Source organism: Leucopleurus acutus (genome assembly GCF_964270905.1).
Source record: "Leucopleurus acutus genome assembly, chromosome: 2".
Taxonomy (NCBI): domain Eukaryota; kingdom Metazoa; phylum Chordata; class Mammalia; order Artiodactyla; family Delphinidae; genus Leucopleurus; species Leucopleurus acutus.
Window position 1 is genome coordinate 89,594,689 of NC_139143.1, and position 22,361 is coordinate 89,617,049.

A 22,361-nucleotide genomic window follows, 5' to 3' on the forward strand; every position below is an offset into this window, starting at 1 on the left:
CTATCAAACATTTTGAGGAGAGCTAACATCTGTCCTTCTCAAACTCTTCCAAAATATAGCAGGGGGAGGAACACTCCCAAACTCATTCTATGAGGCTACCATCACCCTGATACCAAAACCAGACAAAGATGTCACAAAAAAAACTACAGGCCAATATTATTGATGAACATAGATGCAAAAATCTTCAACAAAATAATAGCAAACAGAATCCCGCAGCGCATTAAAAGGATCATACACCATGATCAAGTGGGGTTTATCCCATGAATGGAAGGATTCTTCAGTATATGCAAATCAATCAATGTGATACACTATATTAAAAAACTGAAGGATAAAAACCATAGGATAATCTTATTAGAAGCAGAAAAAGCTTTTGACAAAATTCAACACCCATTTATGATAAAACTCTCCAGAAAGTAGGCATAGAGGGAACCTACCTCAACATAATAAAGGCCATATATGACAAACTCACAGCCAACATCATTCTCAATGGTGAAAAACTTAAAGCATTTCCTCTAGATCAGGAACAAGACAAGGACTATTATTCAACATAGTTTTGGAAGTTTTAGAGCAATCAGAGAAGAAAAAGAAATAAAAGGAATACAAATTGGAAAAGAAGAAGTAAAACTGTCACTCTTTCCAGCTGACATGATACTATACATAGAAAATCCTAAAGATGCTATCAGGTAACTACTAGAGCTAATCAATGAATTTGGTAAAGTAGCAGGATACAAAATTAATGCACAGAAATCTCTTGCATTCCGAAGACTATAGAGACTGAGGTTCATGATATTAGAGATGAGAAGGAGGAAGACAATATATTAATGGTGTAAAGCAATATGGTTATTATCCTAAGGATGGCAGTTGGCTGTTTGCCATTTAACTGAATACAAAGTAGGAAAATTGGGGCCTACGATACAGAATGGTGAGTAGAGGACAAGTAAGTTGTTCCCATGATATTTGCACACACTAGACTCTTGCTGCATTAGTTGAATGAAAACATACATGAATTAATGAGCAAATGTGGAATAATTTCCTAGTATTTATGTTTCTTGAACATTGGGTTATTACTGAGAGAGGTTGAAAAACTCTTTTATCTGGTGAAATGAAAAGAACAGAGATGTAATTAAAGAGGGGCCTTAAACTGTCAAAAAAAAATTCTTTCTCCACAAAAAAAAAAAGAAATCTCTTGCATTCCTATACACTAACAACAAAAAAATCAGAAAGAGAAATCAAAGAAACACTCCCATTTACTACTGCAGCAAAAAGAATAGAATACCTAGGAATAAACCTACCTAAGGAGGCAGAAGATGTGTATGCAGAAAACTATAAGACACTGATGAAAGAAATCAAAGACAATACAAACAGGTGGAAAGATATACCATGTTCTTGGACTGGAAGAATCAACATTGTGGAAATTACTATACTACCCAAAGCAACCTACAGATTCAATGCAATCCCTATAAAATTACCAATGGCATTTTTCACAGAACTAGAACAAAAAGTTTTACAATTTGTATAGAAACACGAAAGACCCCGAATAGGCAAAGCAATCTTGAGGAAGAAAAATGGAGCTGGAGGAATCAGGCTCCCTGTTTTCAGACTATACTACAAAGGTACTCTAATCAAGACAGTAGGGTACTGGTACAAAAACAGAAATATAGATCAATGGAACAGGATGGAAAGCCCAAAGAGAAACCCATGCACATCTGGCCACCTTATCGTTGACAAAGGAGGCAAGAATATACGATGGAGAAAAGACAGCCTCTTCAATAAGTAGAGCTGAGAAAACTGGACAGCTACATGTAAAAGAATGAAATTAGAACACTTCCTAACACCATACACAAAAATAAACTCAAAGTGGATTGAAGACCTAAGTGTAAGGCCAGGCATGGTAAAACTCTTAGAGGAAAACATAGGCACAACACCCTTTGATATAAATCACAGCAAGGTTTTTTTTTGACCTCCCCCAGAGTAATGGAAATAAAATAACGAATAAATGGGACCTAAGGAAACTTAAAAGCTTTAGCACAGCAAAGGAAACCATAAACAAGACAAAAAGACAGGCCTCAGAATGGAAGAAAATATTTGCAAACGAATCAACTGACAAAGGATTCATCTCCAAAATATAGAAGCGGCTCATGCAGCTCAATATCAAAAAAACAAACACCCCAGTCCAAAAATGGGCAGAAGATCTAAATGGACATTTCTCCAAAGAAGACATACAGACTGCCAACAAACACATGAAAGGATGCTCAGCATCACTAATCATTAGAGAAATGCAAATCAAAACCACAATGAGGTATCACCTCACACCCGTCACAATGGCCATCATCAAAAAATCTACAAACAATAAATGCTGGAGAAGGTATGGAGAAAGGAAACCTTCTTGCACTGTTGACGGGAATGTAAATTGATACAGCCACTATGGAGAACAGTATGGAGCATAGTTTTCCTTAAAAAACTAAAATAAGTACTACCATATGACCCAGCAATCCCACTACTGGGCATATACCCTGAGAAAACCATAATTCAAAAAGAGACATGTATCCCAATGTTCACTGCAGCTCTGTTTACAATAGCTAGGATATTGAAGCAACCTTTGTGTCCATCGACAGATGAATGGATAAAGAAGATGTGTCACATGTATACAATGGAATATTTCTCAGCCATAAAAAGGAATGAATTGAATTATTTGTAGTGAGGTGGATGGACCTAGAGTCTGTCATACAGAGTGAAGTAACTCAGAAAAAGAAAAACTAATAGTGTATGCTAACACACATATATGGAATCTAAAAAACGGTACTGATGAACCTAGTGGCAGGATAGGAATAAAGGACCAGACGTAGAGAATGGACTTGAGGACACGGGGGGGAAGGGGAAACTGGGATGAAGTGAGAGAGTTGCATTGACATATATACACTACCAAATGTAAAATGGATGGCTGTTGGGAAGCAGCTGCATAGCACAGGAAGATCAGTTCGATGCTTTGTGACGACTTAGAGGAGTGGGATAGGGAGGGTGGGAGGGAGGCTGAGGAGGGAGGGGATATGGGGATATATGTATACTTATAGCTGATTCACTTTGTTGTGCAACAGAAACTAACACAACATTGTAAAGCAACTATACTCCAATAAAGATATTAAAAAAATAAAAATTCTAAAATAACGTTCCTATTAAAGGAATCAGTAGTTATAATTTTACAGAGGATTTTTATTGGTTCATTAAATACAAAAAAAGATGTATGATTGCATAATAAAGTTTTTCTAATTCTAAGAAAAAAAGACACTGCAAGAAAAGAAAACTACAGGCCTATATCTCTGATGAATATAGATGCAAAAATTCTCAACGAAATAGTAGCAAACAATACAGCAGCACTTTAAAAGAATCACACACTGTGATCAAGTGGGATTTATCCTTGGGATGAAAGGATGGTTCAACATACACAAATCAATAAATGTGATACACTACATTAATGGAATGAAGGGTGAAAATTATATAATCCTCTCAATAGATGAAGAAAAAACGTTTGACAAAATTCATCACCTTTTTCTTGATAAAAATTCTAAACATGTTCAATGTAGAGGGAACATACTTCAACATATCCAGAGCAATTAGGCAAGAAAATGAAACAAAAGGCATCCAAATCAGAAAAGAAGTAAAATTATTACTGTTTGAAGGTAACATGATCTTATTTAGAGAAAATTGTAAAGACTCCACCAAAAAACTGTTAGAAGGGGCTTCCCTGGTGGCGCAGTGGTTGAGAGTCCACCTGCCGATGCAGGGGACATGGGTTCCTGCCCCGGTCCAGGAGGATCCCACACGCCGCGGAGTGGCTAGGCCCGTGAGCCATGGCCGCTGAGCCTGTGCATCCAGAGCCTGTGCTCCACAATGGGAGAGGCCACAGCAGTGAGAGGCCCGCGTACTGCAAAAAAAAAAAAAAAAAAAAAACTATTAGAACTAGTAAATCCAGTAAAGTTGCAGGATACAAAATCAACATGCAAAAATCAGTTGCATTTCTATACAGTAACAATGAACCACCTGAAAATGAAATTCTGAAAACAATCCCATTTTACAGTAGCATCAAAAAGAATAAAATTCTTACTAATAAATTTAGTGAATAGGTAAGAGATCAGTACACTGAGAACTATAAAACATTGATGAAAGAAATTGAAGAAGACATAAGACATAAATGGAAAGATAGCCTGTGTTCATTGATTGAAAGAATTAATATTGTTAAAATATCTGTACTACTCAAAACCATCTATAGATTCAGTGCAATCCCTATCAAAAATGGTATTTTTCACAGAAATAGATAAAAGAATCCTAAAATTTGTATGGGACTACAGAAGACCCCAAATAGGCAAAACAATCTTGAGAAAGAGGAGCAAAGCCAGAAGCAACACACTTCCTGATTTCCAACTATACTACAAGGCTATAATAATCAGAACAGTAACAAATGGGACTACATCAAACTAAAAAACTTCTGTACAGCACAAGAAGAGGCATTTTCCCAAATAAGACACAGATGGCCAATAGGTGCATACAAAGGTGCTCAATAAAAACCACAGTGAAGGGCTTCCCTGGCAGCACAGTGGTTGACAGTCCGCCTGCTGATGCAGGGGACACAGGTTCGTGCCCCAGTCCGGGAAGATCCCACATGCCGCAGAGCGGCTGGGCCCATGAGCCATGGCTGCTGAGCCTGCACGTCCGGAGCCTGTGCTCTGCAACGGGAGAGGCCACAACAGTGAGAGGCCCATGTACCGCAAAAAAAAAAAAAAAAAAACCACAGTGAAATATCACCACACACCTGTTAGAATGGCTATTATTTTAAAAATGAGATAACATGCTGTTAAGGATGTGGAGAAAAGGGAACCGTTGTGCACTCATGGTAAGTATGTGAATTGGGATAGCTGTTATGGAAAACAGTATGGAGATTCCTCAAAAGAATTTAAATGGAATTACTGTATTGTCCAGAAATTCCACTTCTGGGTGTAAATCCAGAGAAAATGAAATCATTATCTCAAAGAGGTATCTGCACCCCAATGTTCATTGCAGCATTATTTATGATAGCCAAGACATGGAAACAACCTAAGTGTCCATTGATGGATGAGTGAATAAAGAAAATGTAGTGGTGGTGGTGTGTGTATGTATAAACTATGTGTGTGTACATATTATATAATATATAGTATACACAGTGGAATATTTTTCAGCCATAAAAAAGGAAATCCTGCCATTGCAACAATATGCATGACTTTGATGGTATTATGCCAAGTGAAATAAAGTCAAAGGCATATTGAATGATCTCATTTATATATGGAATCTGAAAAAAGCTGAAGTCATAGAAACAGAGAATAGAATTGTGGTTGACAGGGGTGGGGGAAATGAGATGTTGGTCAAAGGAACAAACTTCAGGCTATAATATAAATACTAAAGTTGTACAGCTTGGTGATTATAATTAATAACACTATTACATACTTGAAGGTTGTTAAGAGAGTAGATCTGAAGTGTTCTCTCTATAAAGAAAAGTAGTTATTTGAGGTGATAGATGCGTTAACTGACCTTATTGTGGTAATCATTTCACAATACATACATATATCAAATGACCATGTTGTACACCTTAAACATGGTCATTTGATATATGTATATATTGTGAAATGGTTACCACAATAATTATACAATGTTATACATCAATTATGCCTCAGTAAAGCTGAGGGGAAAAGTACAGCATCAGAGTCAAGAGAGGCTGTTATTTATTCTGTCCTGTTAGGACCCCATGCTGCATAGTTTTCATCTTATTTTTGTTATTACTTTTTAAGAGTGATAAACTGGGATATACCTAAAAGAAAATGATTAGCATAGTAGACATTGTGGAAACCATATTATTTGAAGGAATAGTTTAAAGAGCTAGGATTAGCATAGAGAAAAGATTTGAGGGAAATATGACTTGTTTGAGTGAATTAGGCCAAGATGTGTTTCAAGATATCCCACCTTCTGGATATATCTGATTCACCTGAGGTACCATTTAGTTTATTGCTTTATCCCTTGTATTTCCTCTAAACTGGAAGTTATATCTAATGGAATCAAGTTTGGCTAAAACATTTCATAGGTGATGTTGTGTTGTGTACTTAATATTGTCTCATATTAGAAGATACATGAAATCTGATTGAGCTGTTAGTGGACCATTATTAAGAGGCTCTCCAGATTAGAGTGATGACAGTTTGATCCTTCCATTTGTACAGTTATATTTTATCCTTTGGGGCTGAAAGGTAATCAATAAGATGGTGTTTAGGCTCTATGAGTATCTAGTTCTTCATTGTACATTCACATAATGGTTTTAGCAACAATTTACAGTCCTAAATTATAGTTTGGGTGGAAATAAAATTCTGCGTTAGAAATTATTTTCCAGATTTTTGAAGGCATTGCTCCATTGTTTTCTATTTTCATTATTGCTCTTGAAAAATCCCATGTTATTACTCCTGATTCTTCATATGTTACTGGTTTCTTTTCTGGACACTTTATGATCTCATCTTTATTTCTGATGTTTTTTTAATTGAAATTTAAGTGATTTAAGTAATTTAAGTGATGTGGCTTGGTCTGGTTTGGTTATTCCATGGGCTCTTTAAGTCTAGAAACTCATATCTTTCCATTATGGGAAATTTCTTGTTTTATTTTTTTAATAATTTCCTTCCCTCTGTATTCTCTGTTCTGTCTTTGAAGAAACTTTATTGGATGCTGTACCTCCCATTTCATCCTCCAGGTTTTATATCTGTTACCTCTTATTTTCCATCTGTTTATTTTCTGGAAGATTTCCTCAACTTTAGCTTTAACCCATCTATTGAACTTTTTATTTCTGCTGTCATATTTTTCACTGGGCTATAACAATTAGATAAGTGCTTTTTCCTCTTCTCTGAATATTCTGTTTTTCATAACATTCTGGTTATGTTTCAGACATACTATGTCTTCTCTCACCTCTCTGAGAGTATTAATTATAGTGTTGGGAGTTTTTTGGCTTGTTTTTTAAGTTTCCTTCCCTAAATTGCCTATTTTTTTTTAGCATTTGTGCCCCCCACACACACCCCATTTCTGAGAGGCTTTCCTCACTTCCTGGTGATCCTCGAGTGTTAGCATATTCAGGAGAGAGGAATTGAGAAGGTACTGGGAAGCTTTGTGTGCATGGGTTTGGTGGATCTTGAAGCAGATGATGAGCAGGAGCCCTGCTGTTTCATTGGGAGAACATCCTTCATTTATCAGAATCTGTAGGTCCTTTGGTTTGAGCCTCTTAGTCTCCTGGAAGGGAATCTTCCAGGGGTATAATCGTGGATGTCTGTTTTGGAAGCCAGTTAGGAGCAGAGATCTAGAGCCATTACTGTTGAGTATAACAGTTTAATCAAATCCCCTCTTTTCAGCTGTGCCTGGGGTTCTTAGAGTCCAGAAGCTCTAGTGCAGCATTTCCCAAGAATAAACCTTCCTGTTGCCGTGGTGGTAAAGGAATCATCGCCTTGCTGTGCTGGCTGGGGGAGGGGTTGTTGCAGATTTGAATGTTTTTATGCAAACTTTTAACTCAGCCTCCTCTTTTTAGTCCAACTTCACATCATAGCCTTCAGAAGTTCTTAGGACCTCCAATTTCTGAGCCTTTTTAGTGTTCTGTAGTAATAACAACAACAATAACAGCTAATGCATGAATGCACTTTGCATATATTAACTCATTTAATCCTGTGAAGTAAGTACTACTAGTATCCTCCTTATATAGGAAATTGAGGCCTGGAGAGGCCCAGCGCTTGTCCAAAGGGTCACAGCAGGAACATGGTGGATTCAGGATTTGAATCAAAGCAGTGTGTCTTCAATCCAACACTGCCTTTCAGAACAGACCAGCTTGCTTCATGTTGGTCACCCCATTTCTGCAAGCAGTTATGTTTCTCTGCTTTGCTGAATCAGTTGCTTCTAGTCCACTGACTTTATTCCTTCCAAAATTTTAATGATGCTTTTCTGCTGCATGTTCTCTCCCATCCTCTTTGTCTCTCTTTTTATACCTGTTGTATTGCTTTTTTGGGATCAGAGACAAATGTTTGTATTCAAGCCATATTTTTAACTGGAATTTCTCAAAGTTCGTAATACTTTCTCTGTTTCATGCATTGTTCTGTTAGTTTGCTGGGTTTTTTTTTTCCTAACAGCTCCATGACTTATATATTCTCCCTTGTTCCCAGGTTGCCGGACAGGTGAAGCAAAATTGACAAAAGGATTTAATCTAGCTGCCCGGTTCATCATTCACACAGTGGGACCTAAGTACAAGAGCCGCTATCGCACAGCCGCTGAGAGTTCCCTATATAGCTGCTACAGAAACGTACTTCAGCTGGCAAAGTATGGCTGACTCAGTTCCTAGACACAGCATGCCATACGTTGGTAAAGGCCCTGGTTTTAAAATGAAACCTAGCTATGAAAGTCAAATTTTGAGGGACTTAAATAATTTAAGAGGACCCTGAAGATAGAATTAATAATCTTCTCAAACATGGCAGAGTAAGAGGAATACATTTGGGTGACTTGAGAATTTAACCCATTCCCATTTTACTTAGTTCCCATTTTACTCGGAATATATTTCCCCCAAATGGTGCAGTTAAATTATTTATTAATATAATTTTTACATAGTGCAGGTGGGTTAAATATTACAGTAGATTCATTGAAGGTACAGGGAAGAAGTTAAGCTGCATTTTTTATTATTTATTATGAATGCTTAGAGTATAGTTTTTGTGTTTTCTGTTTGATTGCAGAGAGCAGTCCATGTCTTCTGTTGGATTCTGTGTCATCAATTCTGCAAAACGAGGTTACCCTTTAGAGGATGCAACACACATAGCACTTCGTAAGTAAGGTTGGGGGTACTGTACATAAATTAAATTTAAAAAAAGTTTTTTATCACTAGTTAAATAGTTGCAGCCAAAGAAGATTTGTTGATTAACTGATTGTGGCACTCTGGCGGGAAGTTTGTGTTGACAAGTTGCAGAGCTCTCAGTTTACTTTCTAGGTTTGACATCTTTATCCATTTGAATAAAGGCTTAGAAAATTTGCCTCTTAAGTTTGAAAATTATACCACTGAGAAGTATGGCCAATGCATTGGGTATTTGAATCATAATTCAGAATAATCTTAGCAGGCAGCAACAATGAAGTCAAAACAGATTTTGTAATATCAGATTGATACAGCACTATCAGTTTAAGCAGTAGCTTTCACGTGTGCTATTTGAATATAAAACCCTGCATTTAGATTTTAAAAAGACTGGGCTCAATCATTATGAGCCAGAATGTTGTATATGTAATATAAAAATATGATGCTTAGCTCGAGGGAGTCCCTGATCTCACTGTATTTGTATACAGCTTCAGACCACACCTAGAATTTTGCATCTAGTTCTAGCTGTCATATCTTATGAGACTGACAAACTGCAGGGCAAACAGTTTGAAACATTAGTGGTGTTTCTCCTAAAGAAGAACACGCTTTTAGCATATATGGTGCCCAAATATATGGAGTCGTCTCATGTGGACTTATTCCATGCTGTATTTTTAGAGCAATAGTTCTTAACTATTATGACTTCTTTGGAATTCTTCATAAACTACACTGAGCATCTGATGAAACAAAGCTGTGGACCCTTTTCCCAGAGGAATGCACATACAGAGGGAATTTCCATGCTATTTCAGGAAGTTCACAGATCCTTGTAAAGACTGTAAATAAGATCTCCAACTGTAGAAGACAGGTCTAAGACCAAGTGACAAGGAAGATTTGTTCCCCTTTGAGATAGGACTATCTGAAATAGAAAGGTGGTTTTTTTTTTAATTTATTTATTTTATTATTTATTTTTGGCTGCGTTGGGTCTTCGTTGCTGCGCGCAAACTTTCTGTAGTTGCAGCAAGCAAGGGCCACTCCTCTTTGTGGTGCATGGGCTTCTTATTGTGGTGGCTTCTCTTGCTGCAGAGCATGGGTTTCAGGTGCGCAGGCTTCAGTAGTTGTGGCACGCAGGCTCAGTTGTTGTGACTCGCAGGCTCTAGAGCGCAGGCTCAGCAGTTGTGGCACATGGGCTTAGTCGCTCCGCGGCATGTGGGATCTTCCTGGACCAGGGCTCGAACCCATGTCCCCTGCATTGGCAGGTGGATTCTTAACCACTGCGCCACCAGGGATGTCCCAGAGATCTTTTCATCTCTGTATTTCTAATGCTTTCGTATGTCAGGAATGCTTTACATATGGTCCTTGCTGAAGAAATATGTATTAAAAAAGGGATAAAAGAAATTCCATTTCACTTCTTCAACAACCTTGTGTTTTAGGTAGTGTAGTGTTTTAGGTATTTGTTTTACAAATAAAGAGGCTCAGAAATTTATCATTTTCTTAGAGTTATGCAGACTTGGAACATATATACAGGCCTTCTGACTCCCAAGTCTAGTAACCTATGTGTTGTACTAGATAATTCATTATGCTTGAGTTAGGACTGCTTTGGTGGGAAACTACTGTTACAGCTAGCCTGCATGTATTCTGAATGGTGCCTTACCAAAGCAAAGTTCCTACCTTTATATAATTCTCCTTGGCAAGGCTCTTGGCAGGTCTTAACTTTCTCTGGTTTCGTTTAGCCTGTGCCCCATATCTCATAGCTTGAGATAGGCCTTTTATGTCTCCATTTTTTATTAAAGTAATTATATGGATTAGAATTTAAAGAGACACCATCATTTTGTAGCAAAGGCTCTGAAAAGGTAGTCAAGAAGACTGGTTTTTGGTCCCAGTTCTACCAGTCTAACTCTGGCTCTGTGGCCCTCAGATAAGTCACTTGATACAGTACCACAGAGGAGTCAGCTTTGAGCAGTAATTGCAGTAACAGCAGATAAAGATCAAAAGTAGGTATAAGGCCATAGTTCCTATGAGTCAGGAGTCTGGCTCGGCTGACTCTTCTGCTCGGGGTCTCCCATGGCAACAACTTAGGTGTGGGCCAGACAGTTCATCTCTGGAACTTGGGGGGTACTTCTAAGTTCATGTTGTTATTGGCAGAATTCAGTTTCTTGCAGTTGTGGGACTGGAGGTCCCTGCTTTCTTGCTGCCGAGGGCCACTCACAGCGCTTAGAGGCCACCTGAAGTTCCCTGCTACGTGACCCTTTCCCAGCAGGGCAGCCCACTGCCTCCAGGCCAGCAGGAGAACCTCTTCTTCCATCAGCCGGCCAGTGCCTCACATCATGTAACTCAACCACAGGAGTGACATTTTTCACTTCTGCTGGGTCCTTCCACATTCAAGGGCAGGAGATTCAACGAGGTTGTGACTCTTTGGATGTCATCTTAGAATTCTGCCTGTCACAGGGTAGAAAGCCAGCCCGCTCTTCCTACCTTGAAATTGTCAGCCAGAAACCCAGCATGTGCTTTTGTAAACGGTCCCTCAATTAAATTCTCCTCAAATTACAAAGAAAAAAAGTAGGTATAAGGGACTTTGATGAAGCAATTTCTAGAAATTTAATTAGCACAAAGGAAATGTAAAGCTTTAAGATAAGCAGGTTAACTTGTATGTTATAAGACCTGCTTGACTTATTACACCTTAAATCTAATGGCAGAACTATAACATCTCATTAAAAAATACACACACACACACAAACAGTTGTGCCCTTTGCTCACATACTTTCTAAGCATCTGGGAAATAAATGGCTTTTAGGCTTTTGTAGCATATATGGGCCAAGAACAAATCTGAGGCTGTAACTCTTAAGTCCTTAGTTCCAAAAGCTTTCTTACTCATTAAACTATTATTGAAATTTATTTCATTTGAAATCTAAGTAATATCTTCATGATAGATATACTAAGTTATTTATCTTTTTTTTCTTAGTTCATGTGCAGTTCAGTTCTTCTCCAGAAGAAACTTAAAGAAACATCTACATTTAGATAAATTTATCATGTTATTTATTCATTCAACAGAACTCTGAGTGACTACTATATGCTAGGTCCTATGCTGTATAGAAGAGGATACAGTGGTGAGAAAAAAGGCAATGGTGGTGTTCTTATTGTGTTTCCAGTTTGGAAATTTTAATGTCACACATGTCATTCTCACCAGTTACAGAGTTTTTACTACAAGTTAGGCACATGGCATCCTAGTTGGTTGCAAAGAATAATGCACAGTACAAAAACCTTATAGCCATGATATCACTTTTTTTTTTTCTCCTTTTTGCAGAATTACTTTTCTGAGTGAACTGTGCTGCTGAGGGAATTCAGCTTGATTACTAGTTGGCATCGTACATTGTCTTCCAAAGGAAATGCCCCAGTTATACGCTGGGAAACTATTTTGTGTAAACATTAAAACTTGGTGTCAAAGTAAATAGGATGGAAGAAAATCGTTTTTTTTTTTTAATTTCATTTTTTAAAAATTATTAAAGCAGAATAGAGGGAGAAATGAAAAAATTAGTCACCTGACAGAAAGAGAATTAGGAAGATTTGTTCAGTCCTTCAACAAATGGGTCTCCTCTATTTAGGCTTCCAAGACACAGTAGTGAACAAGGCAAGCAATAGGTTGATAATCAGAGTCATAGAATGTTCATTCAGTTACTACTTTTGAATGATTGCTTGCCATATTCCTAAGGTGTACTAGGCCCTAGTAATATATATATTTTATTTTAAAGATTTTTTTTTTTAATGTGGACCATTTTTAAAGTCCTCATCGAATTTGTTACAGTATTGCTTCTGTTTTATGTTTTGGTTTTTTGGCCCTGAGGCATGTGGGATCCTAGCTCCCCGACCAGAGATCAAACCTGCACTGCGTTGGAAGGCAACATTCTAACCACTGGACCACGAGGGCAGTCCCAAGGCCCTAGTAGTATTAATGTTAAGTTTACTTGGCCTTCAGAAAGCTCACAGTCTAGATATAAAATGCTATGCAAAGTTCACAAATAGAGGGCTGTTTAAAAGATTACAGGAGGAGCACACAGAAGGATGGAGTTCTGTACAAAGGAGATGGCTTTTGACTGGGCCATGAAAAATGAGTAGGAGTTCACTAAGAGAGGGTCTTGGTGGATGAAAGGTATTCTAGTCAAAGGCAACCATGCAGGCAGAGGTAGGGTAAGTGGCATATTCGAAGTACAGCAAAGAAGCCAATGGCTAAAGCATAAGATAGGTGGGAAGAATAGCTGGAAATAGGACTAAAGGGCAGGGGTGGAGGGGTGGTTAATTGTCAGGGTGTGGAGAGCCATGCCATGGGGACTTTGGATCTTAACATATAAGCAGTGCACAGCCATCAGAAATAGTTAGTAAGGAGGGTAACATAAGATAACTCAGGCAACAGTGAATATGTAGGCTTGGAAAGAGAAACAAGGGAACAGTTGAAAATTTATCGCCAACGTCTTTGTTAGCATTGAGAGCCTGAGAGCAGCTGGAAGAGAAAAGGAATGGCTGTTAAAAATATTAGCAATCGAATTTAAAACACATGATAACACATTGAAAATGCAGGATGAAGGAAGAAGTGTCAGAAGAATTCAGGACTCTAGCTTAGGTGAGTGGTTGGTTGTTGCTGTGTAACTGAAATAAGGAGTACAGGTAAAGGAGCAGGTGTTGAGGAGAGATGGAAGTCAGGTTTGGACCTGTTGGGATCAGGTTTGGACATGCTGAGTTTGAGGTCTCAGTTATCTGAGCCTGCCCAGCAGGCTGTAGGAAATTTCAGGTCTTTTGTTCAGAAAACAGAGTATAAAGATTTGGGAGCCATCAGCATGTGGAGTATTATCTAACAATCAAATTAGTGAGCTCAAGAAAATATATATACCAAGAAAATTAAAAATATGGAGGACAGAACCTGGAGAGGACAATATTTTTAAAAGGTGGGGTGTGGGCATCTAGAGAGAGATTGCAGGTAAGTTAGGGACTGAGAAAAGTCCACTAGGTCTCATTATTAAGAAGTTTATAGGGCTTCCCTGGTGGCGCAGTGGTTGAGAGTCCGCCTGCCGATGCAGGGGACACAGGTTCATGCCCCGGTCTGGGAAGATCCCACATGCCATGGAGCGGCTGGGCCCGTGAGCCATGGCCGCTGAGCCTGCACGTCCAGGGCCTGTGCTCCGCAATGGGAGAGGCCACAACAGAGAGAGGCCCGCGTACCGCAAAAAAAAAAAAAAACAAAGAAGTTTATAGAGAAAGGATAAGATAGAAATTAAGAAAAAATAATTCAGTTTTGGTTCAATAGGATATTGACAGGGATAAAGAGCTGAGGAGGACTTCTCATACTGTAACTGATTAATGGAAAGGCACTTGTGCTAGACCATTCTGGTCAGAGAGAGAGGCCCCAGAGAATAAAAGGAATATACTGGATAAGGGAGAATTGTCTGGAGTCAGCATCTTCTATCGCCAGGCACTATTTACTGGCAATAAAGCAGTAAATAAAATAAAGCTCTTGCTGTTGTGGCGCTTTCGTCTAATGGATGGGGCAGGGAGGGTGGGGAGGATATACAATAAACAGGAAACCACGAAATGTCCAGAATAGTTGCTCTATAGGAAAGCAAATCAGGGAAGAGTTTTTAAATAGGGTGACCTGGGGAGGCTTTACTGATAAGGTGTCACTGAGCACAGACCTGAATGACACGAGGAGTGATCCCTTACAGAAATAAAACTTTGAAGGGTTTGATTTTTCTTCACAATTAATTTCTTATTTATTGAATTAATCTTTCTATTCTTTTCCTTAGGCACGGTAAGGAGATTCCTTGAAATTCACGGAGAGACTATTGAAAAAGTAGTATTTGCTGTCTCTGAACTTGAAGAGGTATTTTGCTAATTATCTTGCATTGTTTAAATCTTATTTTCACTTGTAAGTGTTTGCCTCTGTCTCTTCATTATCTGTTAACTGAATTGCCAGCAGGGAAATCCTAATTATCTGTGCACATGTTCGGTAGTGGGGCTTACCATCATTTGTTGAAAAAGACTATACTGGAGACTAAAAGCAAGTCAAGAGGAGCATCTTATCCATGTTTTTCACTGGTAAACTGTTATCACGCAGTAAAATCTTATAAGGTGGAGTTGTTCTGATTTACTCACTATATTAGCTCTCAAGACAGCTCAAGGCATCACCTTATGACCTAAGCACTGGGTGCCTGGGCAGCATAACTGGAAAACCACCACTGCTGGAAAAGCCGTGTTATCTCTGTGACCTGGAAACAGGTGACAGCCTAGCCTAGTGGCTAGTATTGAGTAAGTTGTGAGGTTTATGGTTTGTTATGTGTGGTTAGCTTTAGTATGTTTCAATTTAATTTAGAGCCATTTTAGGAAATAAGTTCTTTTTTAAATCTTATTAAGCTTTATTTAGCCTTAGTGTGTTCTGTCCCATTCAGCTTGTATTACTTCTGAGTTTTGTGTCCTTGGGCAAGTTTTGTGTCCTCTCTGTGCTTTGATAAAAAATGAATACTAACAGTACTTATATCAGGAGTTTTGTGATAAATGAATTAATACATGTGAAATAGCCATTCAAAGTATATGTAGGTACATATATGAGATATAAACCATTTTGAATTTGCTGAAGTAAGACACATTTACCATGTTTGCTATCTCTTCTTGTTTCACCTGGTTTACCTATTCATTCATTCTCTCAGTGACCTATTATGGAATTCTAGGATATATCAGGTTTACTCCACTGGGTTCTGGGAATACACCAGTGGATGAGTCATGGTCGTTGTCCTCAAGGAACCCACTGTCTGTTGGTGGGGACAGACAAGTCAGATAAGTTATGGTCATTGTGGTAAGGGCATTAATGGAGGTATGGGAAGGACAGGAGCACACAGCTCCAGCCTGGCATGGGGTTAGGAAATGCTTTCCATAGATGGTGATATGTAAGTTGAAATCATTGTAAAAGGTAACTAAAATTTTCCAAAGGAAGGGCAAATAACAGTAGTCATACAAGCATAAGCACAGGCATATAAGTAAGAAATAGCAGAAAGGGTGTAGTGTATTGCATAAAATGTGAGGCTAGGAGTGGCAAAAATGAAAGTTAGGCAGGTGCAAGATCACTCAAGGCCTGGTATCACATACTTTATCAGTCATACAATGGGAGAACATAGAGAAGAGCTCCAAGCAGACGAATGATGTGGTCTAACTTCTATATTAGCTATGTGGAGGATGATTTTGAAGGAGAAAGACAAGTGACAAGAAGAGATAATAAGCAGTTGTAATATTCCAAGTGAGAAATGATCAGGCCTGAACAAGGGCACTGGAGGTGTTGAAATTTAAAAAAATATTAAACAAATTCAACTGGAGTTGGAGGTCACAAATATGTAGGGGAAAAGAGAGAGGGAAGTTAAGGATGACTCCTAGGTTTCTGGCTTGGATGACTGGATAATGATGCCACCAGTGAGACAGCAGGTAGAAAGGGGGGAAAGTTTTAGAGAGGAGAAGGGATTGAAGACACGTTCTATTTTGAACATGTTGAATCCTAGGGGGTCAGTGTATTCAACTGATGATCAGCAGGCCATTGTGCTTGTCAGTCTAAAACTGAGGAGTGAAGTCTGGGCTAGAGATTTGACCATGTCATAGAATAGGATACCAAGTAAGGTACCAAGATAAGATACCCTGTTCTCAGGGAGTTTGTAGACTAATAGTTAGATAGCCAGATAAACAAAGACCACCCTGAAGTGTGGCAAGTGCTGTGCTGGGAGTGTACATCACAGTGCTGTGGCAGTCTATCAGGGCACCTAAGCCAGACCCAGGGGAACAGAGAAAAATTCTTCACCTGCAGTATACCTGAAAAAAATAGTCATTAATGTTTATCATCTAGGTCCAATGGACTTTTTTTTAAAAAGTCGTTTTAAGAATAATTTATTGAATAATAAAGGGATAATAAAAAACAATTTGATAAGGTATTTCAGTAAGAATTGAAATGTAACCAACCTTTTTATATCAAGTAAATTTTGTTGCACAAACATCGTAAAAGATGAAAGAATACTGTCACATCTTTCTAGTAAAATGTTCTTATCACAAAATCCTGTATAGTCAAGTTCTTCCTATAGTGACTCACTGAATGAGAATGCCATATTTCTACTTTGCCCATAGAAATATGTTGTTGACTCATAGGTTCTTGAATTTGAGAAGATTAATCTAGAATATTGTCATCTGAAGACTCTGTCTGAGATTCACTTCATATGATCAATCTTAAACTCATCTTTAAATGAAGTGCTGCTGTCTGTGTCTTTACATTCACCTTTGATTCCTTTAATAATTCTGAAACGTCATCTTTGTTCAGTTGTCTTCTCTTTGCTATTTTGGGCTGAAAATGAAAAAGTCTGAATTCTCAAATCTTTCCAATGAAAGTTAAAAACAGATTACAGACTACACATAAGACTAGAGATGAAAAAATTCTTAACAAAATATTAGCCAACTGAATCTAGCAACATATAAAAGGATTATGTAATATAACGTCACCAAGTGGAATTTATCCCAGGAATGTTAGCTATGTTTTTGTATATAAAAAAATCCTAAGATGTCCACAAAAAAGCTATTAGAAGTAATGGAGCTCAGCAGGGTTACAGGACAGAAGATCAATATAAAAAATAGTGTTTCTACACACTAGCAAAGAATAATCCAAAAATGAAATTAAGAAAATAGTTGCATTTACAGTAGCATTAAGAAGAATCAAATATTTAAGACTAAACTTAACAAAAGAAGTGTAAGGCTTGTACATTGAAAACTGCAAAATATATTTGAAGAAAAATTTAAAAGACCTTAATAAATAGAAAGATATCCTGTTTATGGATTGGAAGACAATATTGTTAAGATGGCAGTATTCCCCAAATTGTTCTACAGATTCAGCAAAATCCCTATCAAAATCCCAACTGAGTTTTTTGTAGAAATTGACAAGTTGATTCTGAATTTCACATGGATATGCAAGGGACCCAGGATAGTCAAAACAACCTTGGAAAAAAAGAACAAAGTTGAAGGATTCACACTTAACTTATTTTGAAACTTACTCCAAGCACAGTAAGTAAGACTATGTTGTACTGACATAAGAATAAACATATAGATCAGTGTAATAGAATTTTGACATGGCTGCCAAGACAATTCAATGAAGAAAGAATAAATAGTCTTATAAACAAATGGTATTGGAGCAACTGGTTATCCACGTGCAAAAGAATGAAGTTGAACCCCTACTTCACCCATACAAAGGAAATTAGCTCAAAATGTATCTAGGGACTAAGTATGAGACCTAAAACTATAAAACTGTTAGAAGAAAACATAGGTATAAATCTTCATGACCTTGGCTTAGGCAGTGGTTTCTTAGATATGATGTGATGTCAAAGACACAAGCATCCAAAATAAAAATAGGTAAATTGGTCACTCTTATAATTCAACAGTAAAAAGACAAATCACCCAATTTTAAAATGGACAAAAGTTGGTATTTACTCAAAGGAGTTGAAAATTTATGTCCTCACAAAAAACTACAAAGGATGTTTATAGCAACTTTATTAATACTTGCCAAAACTTGTAAGCACCAATATGTTGGTAGGTGAATGGGTAAATAAACTGTAATACATCCAGACAATGGAATATTATTCAACACTAAGAAGAAATGAACTATCAAGCTATAAAAAGATATGGAGGGACCTTAAGTGCATATTACTAAGTGAAAGAAGCCTATCTGGGACTTCCCTGGTGGCGCAGTGGTTAAGAATCCACCTGCCAATGCAGGGGACACGGGTTCGAGCCCTGGTCTGGGAAGATCCCACATGCCGCGGAGCAACTAAGTCCGTGTGCCACAACTACTGAAGCCCGCGCACCTAGAGCCCACATGCCACAATTACTGAAGCCCGCGTGCCAAGAAGCCCGTGCTCCACAACAAGAGAAACCACTGCAATGAGAAGCCCACACACTGCAACAAAGAGTAGTCCCCGCTCGCCACAACTAGAGGAAGCCCGCGTGTAGTAACAAAGACCCAATGCAGCCAAAAATAAATAAATAAATAAATTTATTTAAAAAAAAAAGGATGCCTATCTGAAAAGGCTGCATACTGTATGATTCCAATCATCTGATGTTCCAGAAAAGGCAAAACTACCAAGACAGTAAAAACGTCAGTGGTTGCCGGAGGATGGGGCAGGGATGAATAGAGCACAGAGGATTTTTAGGGCAGTGAAAATACTCTTTATGGTGCTATAATGATGGATACAAGTCATTATACATTTGTGCAAACCTGTAGAATGTACAACACCAAGAGTGAACCCTAATATAAACTATGGGTGATTAGACGTGTCAGTGTAGGTTCATCAGTTATAACAAATGTACCACTCTGGTGGGGGTTGGTGATAATGAGGGAGACTGTATGTGTGAGGGCTGAAGGGATATGGGAAATCTCTCTACCTTCTTCCCAATTTTGTTGTGAGCCTTAAACTGCTATGAAAAAAATAAAATCTTAAAAAATGGGCAAAAGTTTTGAATAGACAAGCACATGGGAAGATGTTCTATAACATTAACCAATAAGGGAATATAAATCAAAATCACAGTGAGGTACCACTTCACACTCACTAGTGTGACTTTAATTACAAAGGCAGACAATAACAAGAGTTAGGATGTGGAGAAATTGGAGCCCTCATACATAGCTAGTGAGAATGTAAAATTGTGCAGCTGCTTTGGAAAACAGCCTGGCAGTTCCTAAAAAAGTTAAAAAGAAATTCCAGTCTTAGGTATATGCAGAATAGAATTGAAAACATATGTCCACACAAAAACTTGCACACAGATATTCATATCAGCATTATTCATAACAGCCAAAATGTGGAAACAACCTAAATGTCTGACTTACTGATAGATGGACAAACAAAATATGGTATATACATACAATGGAATATTAACCTATAAAAAGAATGAAGTACTGATATATCCTGTAGCATGGGTGAACCTTAGAAACATTACGCTAGGTGAAGAAAGCCAGACACAAGAACCATATACTGTATTCCATTTTAATGAAATGTCTGGAATAGGTAAATCTATACAGACAGAAATGTTAGTGGTTGTCAGGGGCTTGGGGAGGGAGGGATGGAGAATGACCTAGCTAATGAGCTTAGATTTTCTATTTGAGATGATGAAATGTTCTGGAATTAGATAGTGGTGATGATTACACAACTTCGTGAATATACTAAAAACCAGTGAATCGTGTACTTTAAAACGTGAATTTTATGGTACATGAATTATATCTGTTTTTTAAAAAGGCTGCAAAGATGTTGTGTCTAGTCTTTTTTTTTAATTGAGTACAGTTGACTTACAATCCAGTCTTCTTATGTACCTCATATAATATACTTATTTACATGAAGGATGATGAAGTATTGCAGGTGACGTAATGGGAAAACTGACAGATAATGATTTCTCTGCCCTTCTAGGCAATTCCATCGTTCTTTTGGTTTCTTATTATTCTATTGTAGTCTTTTCTGGTATAGTTGGGGATAATTGATGAATAATGGTAAAATAATTCTAGGATGATGAAAAAGCAAAATGCTTCAAGATATAGGAAAAATAAGAGCACTAAGTATCTATAATGTATCATGGATTTAGGAATGAGTCCAATGGACCAACCCATATGGAAATTATAAGATAGAATGAGTTTTATTCTTTTTTTTAAGTGAGATATATCTTTATTCTTTGAGAAATCTCTAAGAAAGAATGGAAGTCATGAAATAGCAATCCTTCACAAAGAGTTAGAACTGTTAAAAAAAAAATCTCAAAAACTAAACCTGGGTCCAGTGGACCCTGATGGCACACTGAGGATTAGGGAAGTGGTGTCTGAGCTGAATCTTGAAAGACAAATATCACTAGTGAGGTGAAGGAGGGGCTGGGGACAGTGGTCACAGAACTTTTCATTCCGGGTTCAGTGACCTGGAACTGCCAGGATGGGAATCATGCTCAACTTGAGTGACTAACAAACCCTGATCCTTAACACAAGAACTGATTGAGGGTCCCAGGCAGCATACAGTCTGAGCTTAGAAGTGGTGTGGCCTTTCTCCGTGATGAAGGCTGTCTTCACGGTGTAAGGAACAACACTAAGCACTGCTGGTGCCTGCTTCGTTACTTCGTTAGTTTTCACACAATGTTTGGCTTTTCTCACACAGGCTACTTACCAAAAGCTGCTACCTCTGTACTTCCCAAGGTCATTAAAGGAGGAGAGTTGCTCATTGCCATACCTACCTGCAGATATTGGAAATGCAGAAGGGGAGCCTGTGGTACCCGAACGGCAGATAAGAATAAGTGAAAAACCTGGTGCCCCGGAGGGTGAGTTCTCCTTTTCTTACTTTCCCTCTTAAGGAAGCAAAGGCTCTGGTAAACATCAGCCACCGAAGAAGTAGGAAGTTCAGCCTGACCCTTGGGAGGCTATTAGTGTGACACTAAGGTCAAGACCAACTTAGGCGTTTTTAGAGTCTTATTCTTGTTAAGGTTTACTCTTTAAATGTAAAAAATATATATATGTATCGTATATATATATATAATGTCAAGTCTGTGTTAGGCCGTAGAGATTCAGAGGTGGATATGACAACATTTTACCCTCACGAAGTTTATAGTTTCATGCAGGACACTGTTGAGGAAGCAGTCAAGTATATTATCATCTAAAATTTTCAACTGTGTCCTCTGAAAGCCATACCTAACATTAAATACTGAAACAAGAATGCTGTTTTGTTTTGTTTCTTTAGGTTACATACCCCTGTAGATTGAAGTGATAGTAGAGCAGGGTAGGATGGGAGCTCCTCTGAAGCTGTTCCGTATGACAGCTTGTACTGATCTTCTTGGATACGTGTTATTGGAGATATGCCTTACAAGCTTCATTGCTGGAACTTGATCTCAAAATTCAGCAGTTTAAGAATTACTGTGAGATTCCTGCTGTGAACACTTTTAAATGAGCATCAAGTTAAAATCTATAGAAGGCTACTCATCTCTTTTTTATCACCAGTATTTTTTATCAGAAAATGTCTGTGAACCAAGCTTTCCTGGAGGGATGCTCATGTACTTTTAGGGAGCCACCAACAGAGTACAGCCTTGAAATGTGCCCAGCGTCATTTGGAAATCCTCATAATTGTGACTACCACAATAGAATATAATTTTTCTTAAATGCGTAAAATGTGTTTTATATGACAAGGGGTAATAAAAAGCAAAATCGGGCGGTCATTAGCCAAAAGGTTCCCTTCTGTCCCCCATCCTCAAAGACTGCTTGATTTGCATCCATATCTCAGAAAATATTGTTACCTCGTAGGCTCTAGTGTTCATAACTATTTTCAGTTAGAATATAGAATCTGTTAAAATAGATGTAAAATCAGCCTTACCTGAGGGATTGAGAGAAGATTCATTTATGGGTATTTTTTTTTAATAAAGGCACACTCAGCCCTTGCCTGTCACAGTTTGAGGAGCAGTGGTATAGATGTGAGGAGGT

The 22,361-nt window shown here is 38.0% G+C and overlaps 1 protein-coding gene across 1 annotated transcript in view; it reads left to right on the forward strand.

Moving 5' to 3' along the window:
- The window catches only part of GDAP2 (ganglioside induced differentiation associated protein 2), a 71,070-nt gene that overhangs the window by 19,855 nt on the left and 28,854 nt on the right, over positions 1–22,361 (forward strand). Inside the window, exons 4-7 of the mRNA XM_082856191.1 lie at positions 8,205–8,358; positions 8,766–8,854; positions 14,662–14,738; positions 21,052–21,211. Coding sequence (XP_082712317.1) covers positions 8,205–8,358; positions 8,766–8,854; positions 14,662–14,738; positions 21,052–21,211 — 480 coding nt within the window. The remainder of the gene's footprint in view (positions 1–8,204; positions 8,359–8,765; positions 8,855–14,661; positions 14,739–21,051; positions 21,212–22,361) is intronic.